Source organism: Triplophysa rosa, linkage group LG15, assembly GCF_024868665.1.
Source record: "Triplophysa rosa linkage group LG15, Trosa_1v2, whole genome shotgun sequence".
Taxonomy (NCBI): Eukaryota; Metazoa; Chordata; class Actinopteri; order Cypriniformes; family Nemacheilidae; genus Triplophysa; species Triplophysa rosa.
The window spans coordinates 1,187,181-1,200,631 of NC_079904.1; the positions used below are offsets into that span (position 1 = coordinate 1,187,181).

Consider the following 13,451-nt stretch of genomic DNA (forward strand, 5'->3'; position numbering starts at 1 on the left):
AAAAAGGGAGAGGGGAGGGAGAGGAGGAGAGAGAGAGAGAGAGAGAGAGAGAGAGAGAGAGAGAGAGAGAGAGAGAAATTGTAAATAATCACTGTTTTCCAGACACATACTGTATTACACACGCTGTAATCTGCTTACATTTTGTGCACGCTGTGTTGTTTTTGACAGGCACACTAATAAAGCATTCTTCAACAGAACCACACGCTGTGTGTGTGTGTGTGTGTGTGTGTGTGTGTGTGTGTGTGTGAGAGACCTTGTGGGGACATTTTTTTGCTCCCTATGAGGGTAAACACGTAATAAATCAAACTCAATGATGTTTATTAGAACATGTAAATGGTTAGGTTTAGGGTAGAGTGAAGGTAAGAGGATACAATGTACAGTTTGTACAGTATAAAATGTCTATGTCAAGAAACCCATGAAACCCGTGTGTGTGTGTGATGAAGAGAGATGGGATTAGCTCAGGAGAGCTCCATTAACGTCCAATAAGATGAAAGGCCATTGCAAGATGAGACAACATCTCATTTCTTCAATTAATCCAATTTCCAGAAGAACACAGGCCAGCTGAGACAGAGCATCTCCTCCATCTGCACAGCGACATTTAGATGGAATTCTACCAAAACACACACACACACACACGCAAAGACACACACATGCACGCACAGACACACATGTTGGGTTTCCATGTTTTATGGGGACATTCCATAGACACAATGGTTTTTATACTGTACAAACTGTATATCATATTCCCTTCCCCTAACAATCACACACAACTGTCTGCTCTTTTACATTTTCACTATAGTTCATTCTGTATGATTTATAAGCTTGTTTCCTCATGGGGACAAAAAAATGTCCCCACAAGGACAAGGGTTTTGGATATTGCCATCTTTGTGGGGACATTTTGTCCCCATACCGTAGGGTTTACCCTTCACACACACACACGCACACACACACACACGCACGCACGCACGCACGCACACACACACACACACACGCACGCACGCACACACACACAGGTTATGGAGGTATGGGGACTCAATAGAGATTTTCATCTGCATCAAAGTCAAATTTGATCATACAACTGACTCTTGTCTCTCTGTCTTGACTGAGAAATATGGTTTATTCAGACAATATCTAACAGCCTATGAAATTCATTCTGTCATAAATATTTTTCTTATATCAGTCAAATCATCTGAAAATAAACGCAAGACACCACTGCTACCAATGTATAAACACCGAATATTTATACTGCATCATTTATTTAGTCACCATACAGTGAGAATATGATTGTAACATTTTGGTTTTCAAGGAAAGCATGTGAGATTACAGGTTCTTACATAAGGGAACAAATTTGGGAAGGTGATTTATACTTCGTTTTCACTTTGCTCTCCATTTCACCATCACATGACGTGTCACACTGTTCCTTTGACTGCTGTAAGCAAAACATCTTTCAAATCAAACGCAAAATCTGCGAAAACTGGAATTATATTGTTTTAAATGTCCAGATTTCTCTTGAGTTTCTAAAGAACTGGTGAGTGTAAGTCAGGATCTCAAGTGCTACGGCTTGTTGAATGTTTTACATGAGCTGTTAAGATGAAAGCAAATGAAGTAAAAAAACAGAAAGGATCCACATTTTAAAGGGCTTGTTCACCCAATAATGAAAATTCCTTCATCGTTTACTCACCCGCAGATTGTTGCAAACCTGTATCAATGTCTTTGTTCTGCTTAACATAAAGGAAGATATTTGTAAGAATATCAGTAACCAAACAGATCTCATTTCCCTGTCATAGTAAGGAAAATAAACACTATGGGACTCAATTAGGGATGAGATCTGTTTGCTTCCTGACATTCTTACAAATATCTTCCTTTGTGTTCAAAAGAACAAAGACATTGATAGGATTGCAACAATCTGCGGGTGAGAAAACAATGACAGAATTTTCATTCTTGGGTGAACTGTCCCTTTAAAATCTTCAGAACTGCTGCCACTAAATACAGATTTTTTACTAAGAAAACATATGGCGCTTATAGTTATTAGTGCATATTTTCATTTCTTCAAGTGTGATGTCTTTTATAATTCTTCTTGTGTGTATTTGCCTACTGACCTCTGAACGTTCATGCACAAACGAAAGAAACGACAGTGTCATGTGTAAATCAGTCCTAAACGACATCACATCGTTACCGAGTTGATCAAAGAGTGAGATCAGGAGCAGCATCCCATCATAACCTCGTCCCATCCATCAGTCACTGCTGAAGCCTTCAGACGTATCATCTCCGCTCAGGAATGATTTGTGATTCATGTCTAATAAATCTCAATTAGCAGCACATCTCATCGCCGGAGAGGCCGCGGGCGGAAGGAAAGGGATTGATGGCGGGCCGCGAGCCTCTGCAAGGGCGACAGCATCGATTATGACTCCAGGCACCATGAGAGCAATGTGATCACAGCACAACCACCAGCCGAAAGACCGTCACATACGATAGATGATGCGACACAACAACAACAATCACAAATAAACCGCAGATTTTGGGTCAGTTTTAGTCGTTGGTTTTCTTCAACACAGGCAGAGAGGGTGCACCTGCTGTGAATTTGGCTTTGATTCGAAGGCATATGGAGTTTGACGTGCACCTGAGGACGAACAATAAAACAGAATCACATCCCGAGACCACAACAGCTCATCTGCATACAAGAAGAGTTTCATTAAATATTAAATGAAATAAACAAGTCCGACATCGACCAACCACAGAGATGATGGCATTAAAACAAAACCACGCATTTATATCGAAAACTGTTTGAATTTGATATGCAAATTTGTACTTAATAAGATCATGTCTCATTTAAATATTGAATTGAGTTTTAATGGGTAAAGTAATAATCCGTTAGATTGGGATGAAACTTTTGTCTCTTATCCGTCTGGTTTGATGTCCACCTTCATCTCTTCTTCAATGTCCGAGTTAAGAAGAAATGGTCATGTGATCGTCGGTTTAAGGTTTGGTGTTTGACCAGAGCAGTTTTTCGCAGCGTTATAACCGGATTTATTCCACAGATTCAGTCTGAACTTCAAAGTCAAATGGAGGAGAATCGTGTTTGAAAGTTTTGCAACTTCATTCCGAATCGGCTTCGTGAGGAAGAGAAAGTTACGTGCTAAACATTCCGAGTTTGAATCAAACATTCGGCAGACTTTAGTGACTGTCCCGACGCTGTCTGTCTGTCTGTCAGGGTTGTGTTGTGACGAAAACCTTTATGCGAATCTTTGTCAGGCCCACATCAGTTTATTTAAGCAAACTGTAGAATACACTCGAGCGATGATTTCTCAGAGATGAATATCAAAACCATATTTCATCGTCAGCACACACACACTTGCAGCAGAGAGAAGATGTCAAATCGTCAGGGAATGTTTGTGTGGAGGTTTGAGGCAGAATAAGAGAATGAGTTTGGGACAACCTCAGATCTCCACAATCATCGTCCTACTTCCATATGATACACAAGCCACGCGTACACACGCCAACCGCACACACACACACAAGTAAATGAGTAAAGTCAGCAGTTCATACGGGGTGAGATAAAGGCCTGAATCAGCACATCCAGACACACAACACACACACACACACACACACACACACACACACACACACCAGCAGTGATCAATAACACAACAAAAGACTGAGAGAGAGAGAACGGCCGAGAGAGCAAAATGAAGAGAATGATAAAGAGACACAAGCCAAGATTTTGTGTGCTGGCAGATCGTGACGTGTTTTCATTTTCCTTTAAAGGTGCAGTTTGTAACAATTTTGCAGTAAAATATCCCAAAACCACTAGGCCAATGTTATATATTTTGTTGAGCTGAGTACTTACAATATCTCAAATGTTTCCAACTACTTGTAAATCGTGAGAAAATCGCCATTCTAAACAGTGACACGGAGCTGCGCAGTCACCTGGTGTCATATCCGCGTCACCCTTTGTTACCGCCTTTACTGACGTAGAAACCGCATGACAACAGTCCCTGCATTCCAACTGGGATATATCGCCCTACGAAGGGCCCTTCGGAGTGACAACAATCATGGCCGCCATACTGAAGGGTCGTTCCAAATCGAAGTGCTCATAATTTGCCACTTCAAAGGGCCCTTCAGAATGAAGGATTTCGAAGGGTACAACTGATGGTCACTTCGGGTTCCCATGATTCTTCGCGTGGTGACGCCGCCTCCTTATGGGCATGGGATGATGACGCAGAAGGGCACTTCAAGAAACAGTTGTTTGGTCCCAAACAACTGTTTGGTTCAAAGCTCTCACTCCGGAGGGAAAACCATTCAAAGGGCTTAGGGCATAGGGATGAGCCCTTTGAAATGGAACGCAGGGTGGACAAATGCGGAAGTAGTGTCTAGCGTCTAGTAAGCCACTAGCTTGTTTCGAGCGGTCACTTATTTATGGACCACAATTATACGCAACATTTATAAAACTTTACCTCATCCGCTGACATGATTTCTCGTTCCCGTCTGATTGATGGCCATGAAGACAACAGATCCCATCATTCCACGCTCCTTCACAGCGTCATCAAGCTACGGCATTGTTGTTGTTTTGATGGTGCGCCCTCTAGCGGCGGTTTAACTGTAGCTTTAAAAGAGAAAACTGATCTAGACTCTAAACAAAAATGGATCTCAATAGCACTAAAAGTGGTTCTTGGCTCGTAATCATAGGGGAACCACCTTTAGTGCTATATGGAGCCATATTTTGGTGCTTCAGTGGTGCTTCAGTGGTTCTTTGGGATGACTGAGGTGCTATATAGAACCGCTGAAGAACCATACAGGGGCTTAACAGGTTCTTTAAATGGAAACGGTGCTATACTGTATATCACCTCGGTCAACCCAAAGAACCTCTGTAGAACCACTGAAGCACCAAGATCTGGTGAAACAGTATATAGCAGTGCTGTAGTACTTGTGTCCAGACTCGAGACGTTTTTCTGTAGTCTCGGACTTGGTCATTGGACTCGCCAAACGTTCTAGTTGGTCTCGACCGAGTCCGATGATTTTTTTTCTCCTTCCAAACAAAACCCTTGATGAAGCATACAGTATATGTTTGCTTTAGTTGGAATCTCTAGCGTCATTAAGTTCATTCTCTTTCCTCTTGGAGTAGGTTACTTTTTGTGATGGGTGTCAAGCTGTAAAAAAGATGATAAATAATACTAAGTGAAGTTGATGAGAGATGTGAGTGTTCTGGTTCACCACGCTAAGATACGGTGCCAAATTATACCAAAAGTTTTGCTGACATCAACACTCATCATACAAACCCTCAACAATGGTGACAATCATCAAACTAATTCAGATAAACAGATGAACTGCAATGCATGCTGGGAGTCATGAGTTTTGTACTATGATATTACCCAGTATGCCTTGCAGCATGAAGCTTTCTTCTGTTGATTGTCACTATTGTTGAGTTTCATACACTGATTCTTGATCTGTCTGATTGATTCACCAATTTAAAGATTTTTTGTGTGTGTGTATTTTCTGTCAATTCAAAGAAGTATAATGCACCACACCACTGCTTTAATCTCACACTGTAGTATCACACAATACTCATAAATCAATAACACAATGCCCTCATGAGCAATTATTTAGCCAACTGCACAAAGACTACAATCATTATCACCCGATCCCAACGGATCTTAGTTTTCATTGCTTCAACAATTGTATTTTAGCACACTGTTATAAGAGACAATGAAAACCTAACGGTAAAACACAAGAATCAAGAACCCAACTAAAGCAAATACTGATCACAATAATGATGTTTGTTGAAATGTTCAACATTAATTGCGGTTGCAAAAGTGATGTTGATTCAATGCAGTTAACACTGACAAGTCAACAAGCTGAGAATGGGCACACTTTCCATTGGCAGCCCAGAACGTGATTGTTACACTACAATAAAAAGACTGAAAATCCAAAGTTGCACTTTGGCTTTATTTGACTTTGGTGAAATTGCTATACCTAAAGTAAATAAAACGACCTAATTTGATACGCTTTTTGATCATTACAAATAAAGTATGTGGTCTTGAAGAGGATTCTTTTTTCTGTCTCTGTCTTGACCGTCTCATTTGGCTTGACTTGGACTCGAACCTCTTTAGACTCGGTCTTGACTAGTCCTGGTCTTGGACTCGACAAAGGTGGACTTCACTACAGCCCTGCTACATAGCACTAAAAGTGGTTCCCCTATGATTACGAGCAAAGAAACACTTTTAGTGCCATATAGCACCATTTTTTTGTAGAGTGAAAAGTCTATTGCAGTGGATCACAACCTTTTTGACTAATTGTTGTGTGCAAAAATATACAATGACAATAAAGGCTTGCTTTCTTCTTTCTTTCATGTCCACACCAATATCTAAAGGCTCACCTCCCAACACTTATCATTTCTACCCAATAAAATATTCTAAAGCTCGGCTTACCAAGAGACATGTATACGAAACATGTATTGAAATAGATGGTATTTTTTTGTTTTAGGCTCTTTTAAAATGTCCGGTGTGTAATTCTTTGGAGGATCTATTGACAGAAATGCAGTATACATAACTATGTGTTCAGAGGTGTATAATACGGTGGCCGGGAAGTGCAAAACAAAACAACAAATAGCAAAACTAAAAACAAATCTAAAAGCAAAATAAAAAATAAAAAATCAAAATGACAAATCTGAAACGCAACAACAATTCGAGAAACAAAATAACAAGTCAGAAACCACATCGACAAGTCAGAAAGCAAAACGACAAGTCAGAAAACACAACGACAAATCAGTCAAACCAGAAAAGGTAGGTATTTTGTTGGAATGGGATAGCTACTGCTGATTGGATGAAACTCCTGTCAATCAAGATATCCAGGACGCTCGATGTACTATGAGAAAGGACATGCATATGTGATACAGCGTATATTCATTGATTAAGGTTCAAAAGCCACATTTTGTTAATAAAGTTGAAACGGGCGATGCATTAGGAGTAGATGCGTGTCTGTTTCATACTGCATGCATGAGCAGAGTCGTCGCGCGGCGTGAGCCCTGAGCAGCACACATAGACTGCCTGTGTACCATCCATGATCGTTTTCCGCTCACAAGATACAATATAAGCATATAACATGATATGTACTTTAATCTGTGTCCCTGTTGGTTATGGTGAGAGAGTGACTGACGCGATCGTTTGTTTCGCTTACAAATATAAACATAAGCCTATAACAATACTGTGAAAACGCGCATCTGACGTGTGCGGTGTGGCTAAGTTGTTCTGAACGTCTCTTTATATTCGTTCACATTTTTTTACAGTTGTACAAACAAAACCATAGCAAAGTTATCGCTTTCCAGCTTGGCTTCACACATCGGCCGAGACGCGCAGCACCGCATCACGTACACCGCACGCGTTTGATGCGCGTGTATAGTGTATAGGCTCAATGAACCTGTAAAGAGCACTTCTCGGCCACGGTAGTATAAAGACCTTACGTAATGAATCGTTATGTTTTTATTATCTTAGAATGAGCTATTCCTGTCCACATACAGTGCGGGTCCCCTTACATGGAGTTCGCCATGTTGTTTCTACAGTAGCCCTAAACGGACAAACTGCTCTACAGAACGCGTTTCATAAATACGTTATCTCCTTCGGCAAAGAAGCGAAAATGTGACGACATCTTACGCTGGGTTCACACCAAACGTGAGCAATCGCGTTCCACGCTCTTTATTGCTCGCGGGAAAAGTTCGTTATTTTCGCGTGAGTGACGCGAAAAGACAAATATTTTCAACCTTCGCGGAAAACGACATTGACACGCATTCGCGCAATCTCGCCGCCCGATTCGCATTATTCGCACCGCCTGCCGAGAGTTTGCGTCTGCACGCGTTTTTGCATTGACTTTGTATGTAATTTACTTGCGCAAAACGCTTAATTTCGCGTTTGTTAGTTCTGTGTCAGCTGCCGTAGTGGTTCAAAAGGGAGGGGTGGAGTGAGCTGTTGGTTGTAATTTGCAACGTCACCACTACATGCCGCTAAATTTCATACACTGGACCTTTAATGGTCATTGTATTATTTGGAAACCAACCCAAACATACAGTATGTCTGTATAGCTATACAGGTGGGCACTCACATCCTTGCATATTGTTTTATAAACCTGTTTAAAAACAATCCTTTGAAAGTCATTCTGTCAGAAGCCGCTATTCATACAGAAGTCACAGTCTTCACTTCAAACATTTCGCCTCCAGAAAACATCATGTGTAACAGATGTCAGCGGTAAACCTTCAAACTCTAATTTCAAACTCTAAATAATTCACGGTGCATCCCGTGCGTTTATCTCCCGGGAAGATCTCAGATAATCTGTCTTTGTTTCTCTTTACAGGTTCATTGAGTCTTCACAGGAATATCAATGAAGAAAGACCCCATCGGTCCCTGCATCTCTCACTGCACGTGAACTTCACACGCTGGGATCCTCGGGGGGTTTGTGAAACATGTTCAACCTCATTTTTACCTTGAATAGGTCAAAGACATCTAGACAGACCATATATCAAACCTAATGACTGCTGTCAAGGAAATCTAACAAAAACAAGGACTACTCTCTCTCTACATAAAAGTGAACAAATAAAAACTCAACTTTACACTAAAAGATGACACACAAATACATTTTTCTTCAGGTTGTAATGCTATTTGTTCACAGCCAAGAAATGTAAAACCTACTTTTAATAGAGGCAATTGAAAAAATTGGCGCAAAATTTAATTGAAATTTCATTCATTGGTTTTATCTACCAACATTGCCTTACAAAAAAAAACATTACTTGTGTGCATTTGGAGACAAATTGTTAAGACACTCTTAAAAAACTTTTAAGATACACCTAAGACACTAACATTTATTTAAGTCTTCAACTTGTCTTACTGTAAAAAATGATGTTTTTTTGTTGGTTCAACTTAAAATGGTTGCCTTAAAATTTTAAGTTAATTCAATTAAAAAAATATTAGTCAACACAATGAATTTTTCGTTGCGTTGGCGAAACCCGTTGAGTTGACTACTATTTTTAAGTTGAACCAACAGTTTTTTACTGTTCAGGGCTTAAGTTGAAACCAGACAACATTGTGAAGTGCCACACAACAATGAAATGGAATAAATGAGATGTGATGTGTCTCGAGTAAACACAAACATGTGTACATGTGTAACATCCACACAACTGCAGTTTTATCAAAGGCCGTGGACAGAGATAGATGCTTCGAGTTCGAGTGTGTGTGAAGATAAAAGTCCAGCTTTAAATCACTGGTTATCTCCTGTAGACCACAGCTGTGTGCTAATGATCATCACAATGACCTCATCGCAAACAGAAAAAAACAGAATAAAAACACGCTTTTTAGTTGCATAAATATTTAGAATTTGTTTGCATACTTCTAGTTTTCCAGTTAATTTCAGTTTAACTTTAAGCAATTTTGTTATGTGCTTTCGTCTTCTTAACGTATTATTTATTTCTTTTTAATATTGCTATATAGATTTAACTTATTTTTATGGTCGTTTTTATTTCAAGAGAATACTTTTAGGCCCGGTTTCACAGACACAGCTTAGCTTAAGCCAGGACTAAGCCTTAGATGAATGAAGATATTTATGTTGCTTTTATAAAAATGCCTGAGAAGAATACGTTACTGGTGTACATCTCGAGACAAAACAATGGCACTAATAGATTTGAAGATATTTCTGGGCATGTTATATTGAGTTAAGACAGGTCACACATTCATTTTAGTCTGGGACTAGCCTTAAGCCTCGTCTGTGAAACCGGGCCATAGTGTCTCAATTTAAGCTTATTTCAGTTTATTGCCGAGGCAACATTTGAAGAGTTCAGATGTAAAAGCTTTCTGACATTTTTCCTCTAAATGACTATTTTTATCAGGCTCCAATGTTTATATTAAAGGTTATTTCACTTTAATGGCAAAGAGGATGTATTCATTGCCATTAAAGTGAAATCACTGAACCTAAACATTGGAACCTGATAAAAACACTCATTTTAGAAGAAAATTTCAAATGGCACTTTGCATCTGAACTCTTCATTTCTAATTAATATATATATATATATATATATAGGCCTGTTTTATCTAATTAACAGAAATGTTTTAATAGGTAATGATAACAACTTCGATACAGCACCAGTTAAGGTAGACAAACTATAAAAAATTAAAAACAACATCAGTTTTTATGTAAAGTATAACAAACGGTTCACACAAAAAATGTTACAAATGTTTTTTCATCAGTTATTCACTGTAACATTTCAATCTAAACCAGTATGAAGTTCTTCTGTAAAACAGAAAAGATGTTTTGCAAAACAGATTCTCAAATGTTATTTGTTCTCATGTCTCATGATTGATATCAAACATTAGAAGTCAAAAAAGATTTGAGAGTCTTGCAAAAATCTAATTACCTGTCCTGTCTGAATGAACAGAAAGAACAACAGATGAACAAAATATCTGCACACGAGCCGCTGGGACTTTAACAGAATAATTAACTCAAGTTATGTCTCTTCACAACAGCGGTCACAGGACGACGGGGTTAAGAGGTTTTTAATTGAAGTGTCCTCCACTGAACACTATACGTGTGAGTTCTTATCTCTCTTTCTCTGTGTGTGTGTGTGTGTCACAAAGTCTATACATCAGTAACAGTAAGATGAAAAGATTCAGTGTTAATGTTTGTGTCTTCTGTATAAAGCACTTCAAACATAAACCTACCTCAATAAATATTACCAAATGCAGTTTCTTCCACAGCATCACTCTCATCCGTCTCAGCTGCGGGGTCGGCTGTGCACGACTCTCTTGCAGGTGGCATTACATCTGAACTTTGATGTCTGTCTGATGTTTCTCTTGCATTGTGTTATGATGAAAGGAAAATAATGAAGTTCCTAGTGCAGACACACCAGCAGTTTCTGAACATCACAACCATCAGGAATATTCCTCCCATCTGTGGTTTAGACGACATTACCCTAAAACAAAGCATCTGAAAAATTTCTTGATAATCAACATTATTAATCTTCATTACAAAAGAAAGTTCAACTCATTTCAGCAAAAAATAATAAATAAATAAATAAAAGAAAGAATGAACACTATTAGAGATTTGCCTTCAGCACCAAACGGCTTCAATCCAGAAACAAAATCCAGTGAATGTGCATCTTATATGAGAAAATAACCAGGCATATAGTTGACGCATCAAGATTTGATGGGAATCTTTGCACAAAGTTATATTGAAAAACCTCTTCACGACATCAGCGTGAAAGGGACATTGTGTCAAAAGAGTTATTACAGTTTGATGAAAGATTACAAAGACAAACTTTTCTTCTTTATGAAAACATGCGCCGAAACAAAAACAAGCAAGCAACCGTGTGAAATAAAGTAAATACATTAGGAACGAATCTGATTTCATGTTGACTTTCCACTGTGGACACTTCAAGTGAATATTTGACTATAAAACCGAGACTTTAGTTTCAGTCACCACATTAAACGATTTCATCTGATAATGATCACTAAAGGAATCTGATGGGTAATTTAGTCTCTGATGGCACATTCATGAGATTCTATCCATTTATTATTTCATTTCTTTTTAAATGATGTTCTGCAAAACGAGTTTCCTTCATTTCAGGAAGTGTATAAGATGCGCAGTAAATAACACACACATGGATTGAGATCTGACAGATGAAAGAAAGAAATGAGAACCACAGCGTGAGGTGTGATCTCAATATCACATTACACGCAAAAATCACTAAGAAAATGTCATTTGCATATAAAATGATTTCTATTTTTTTCAAGGATTTTCCATTGACGTTATTAAGCAGACATCTCATCATTTCACATAAATTAGGCAAATTTCTCCCCGACTCCCATCACTGTACTTCATCTGTTTTCCTTAAAGCATAAACTAAAGGCAGTACAACAAATCCTACCATGATGTTGAAATAACAATATTTTTCTAATTACAGTCAAGAGCATTTATGAGGGAAAATAAGCTTCATCAGAATCATCACAGAGCGGCTTGACTTTCTTTAAACATCATATTTCTTTCTTTTGATTTTGGGGTTAAATATAAGCCATATTTTTTGTAAACAAAGACAAAGAAACAAACATCTGTAGAATAAACAAAAAGTAAAAAAACACCTCAACGTATTAAAAAGAGTTTTTCATTTGTTGATTTGTTTCTCAGTGGCGTCTCTGAACAGTCGTTGAGATCATAATTCATTTATACAAACACACAACGCAGTGCGTTGTACACACACACACACACACACGCACATGCACACGCACACACACACACACTAAATGTGTCTATAAGCTCAGGAGTTTGTCTGCTTCGGGGTATGTGGGGTATTTCACAGTCTCCATCTTCTCCTTCACTTTATAAGAGGGATACAGGCCAGTTCGTCCCAGTTTGCGGTTGATCCCTTTGGAGAACCCGTCCCAGTGGTTTCCAGCCACACCCACGACGTCTCCCGGCTCAAGCGGGATCTCCTCGGCCGTCCGCGCCTGGTGAGAGTAGACGGCCATCTGGTTGTGTGCGTTCTGTCCGCCAAAGTAGTAAATGTCATCCAACGATCGAAAGAAGGAAGACGCATCCGGATGAAGGGTCTGCATGATTTCATAAGCCACACGACACACCTGACACACACGGGACAAACATGTGTCAGGTGACAAAGCTGAACCAAAGTTGATTTAGTGAACATCTTAAACAGTTACACTAAGTCAAATGTCAAACTAAGAGTTTTTTGGGGCTGTACCTGTGAGGAGAAGGTGCACACCAGGAAGTCAGTCTGGGACAGGAAGTGGATGTCCAGTATGACGCCTCGAAGTGAATTCTCAGTGTAGCGGTTGTGTAAACTGGCCGACCAAGAGATTGTGTTATCACTGATGAACTCATAATCTGCATACCTGACACACACACACACACACACACACACACACACACACACACACACATAATCAAACAGTGTTCAAATACTCATATATGCGATTAAAAATTAAAGAAAGTATCTTAGCAATATTTTCAATATTTCAGACATCTCAAAATAAAAGTTCTATTTTGATGTACTTTATTCACTAAGGTGCCAGTTTTTGCAAAAAAACATTAAAACAAGTCATAATAGACATCATAAACAGCAGTAACCTTCATTAATGAACTTGAAGAAGTCATAACTCACTTGGTTTGAGCCTCTTGTAACAGCGAGGGGTCATCGGTTGCCAGGTACACGCGCTTTTTATCCACGTGAATCCTCTGAGACATGTACTGAAAATGCTCCTCGACGTGTACCATGTACTCCTCGATCGGGTGAAACGCTGCTTCTGTTCCAACCTTATCTGTCCGCCTGACGTGAACCCTGTCACACACGCACGCACGCACGCACACACACACGCACACACACACACACACACGCGCACGCACGCACACACACACACACACACACACACACACACACACACACACACACACACACACCCCCCCCC

The 13,451-nt window shown here is 39.4% G+C and overlaps 1 protein-coding gene across 4 annotated transcripts in view; it reads right to left on the reverse strand.

Moving 5' to 3' along the window:
- Window positions 1-4,495: 4,495 nt before the first annotated feature.
- Window positions 4,496-13,451, reverse strand: part of fut8b (fucosyltransferase 8b (alpha (1,6) fucosyltransferase)) — a 52,024-nt gene continuing 43,068 nt past the window's right edge. For all 4 annotated transcript variants that reach the window (XM_057353722.1, XM_057353719.1, XM_057353721.1 and 1 more), the window contains 4 exons: window positions 13,148-13,324; window positions 12,728-12,878; window positions 10,695-12,608; window positions 4,496-4,603 (listed from right to left, as the gene is read on the reverse strand). In XM_057353722.1, coding sequence (XP_057209705.1) covers window positions 12,279-12,608; window positions 12,728-12,878; window positions 13,148-13,324 — 658 coding nt within the window. In that variant the 3' untranslated portion in view covers window positions 4,496-4,603; window positions 10,695-12,278. The remainder of the gene's footprint in view (window positions 4,604-10,694; window positions 12,609-12,727; window positions 12,879-13,147; window positions 13,325-13,451) is intronic.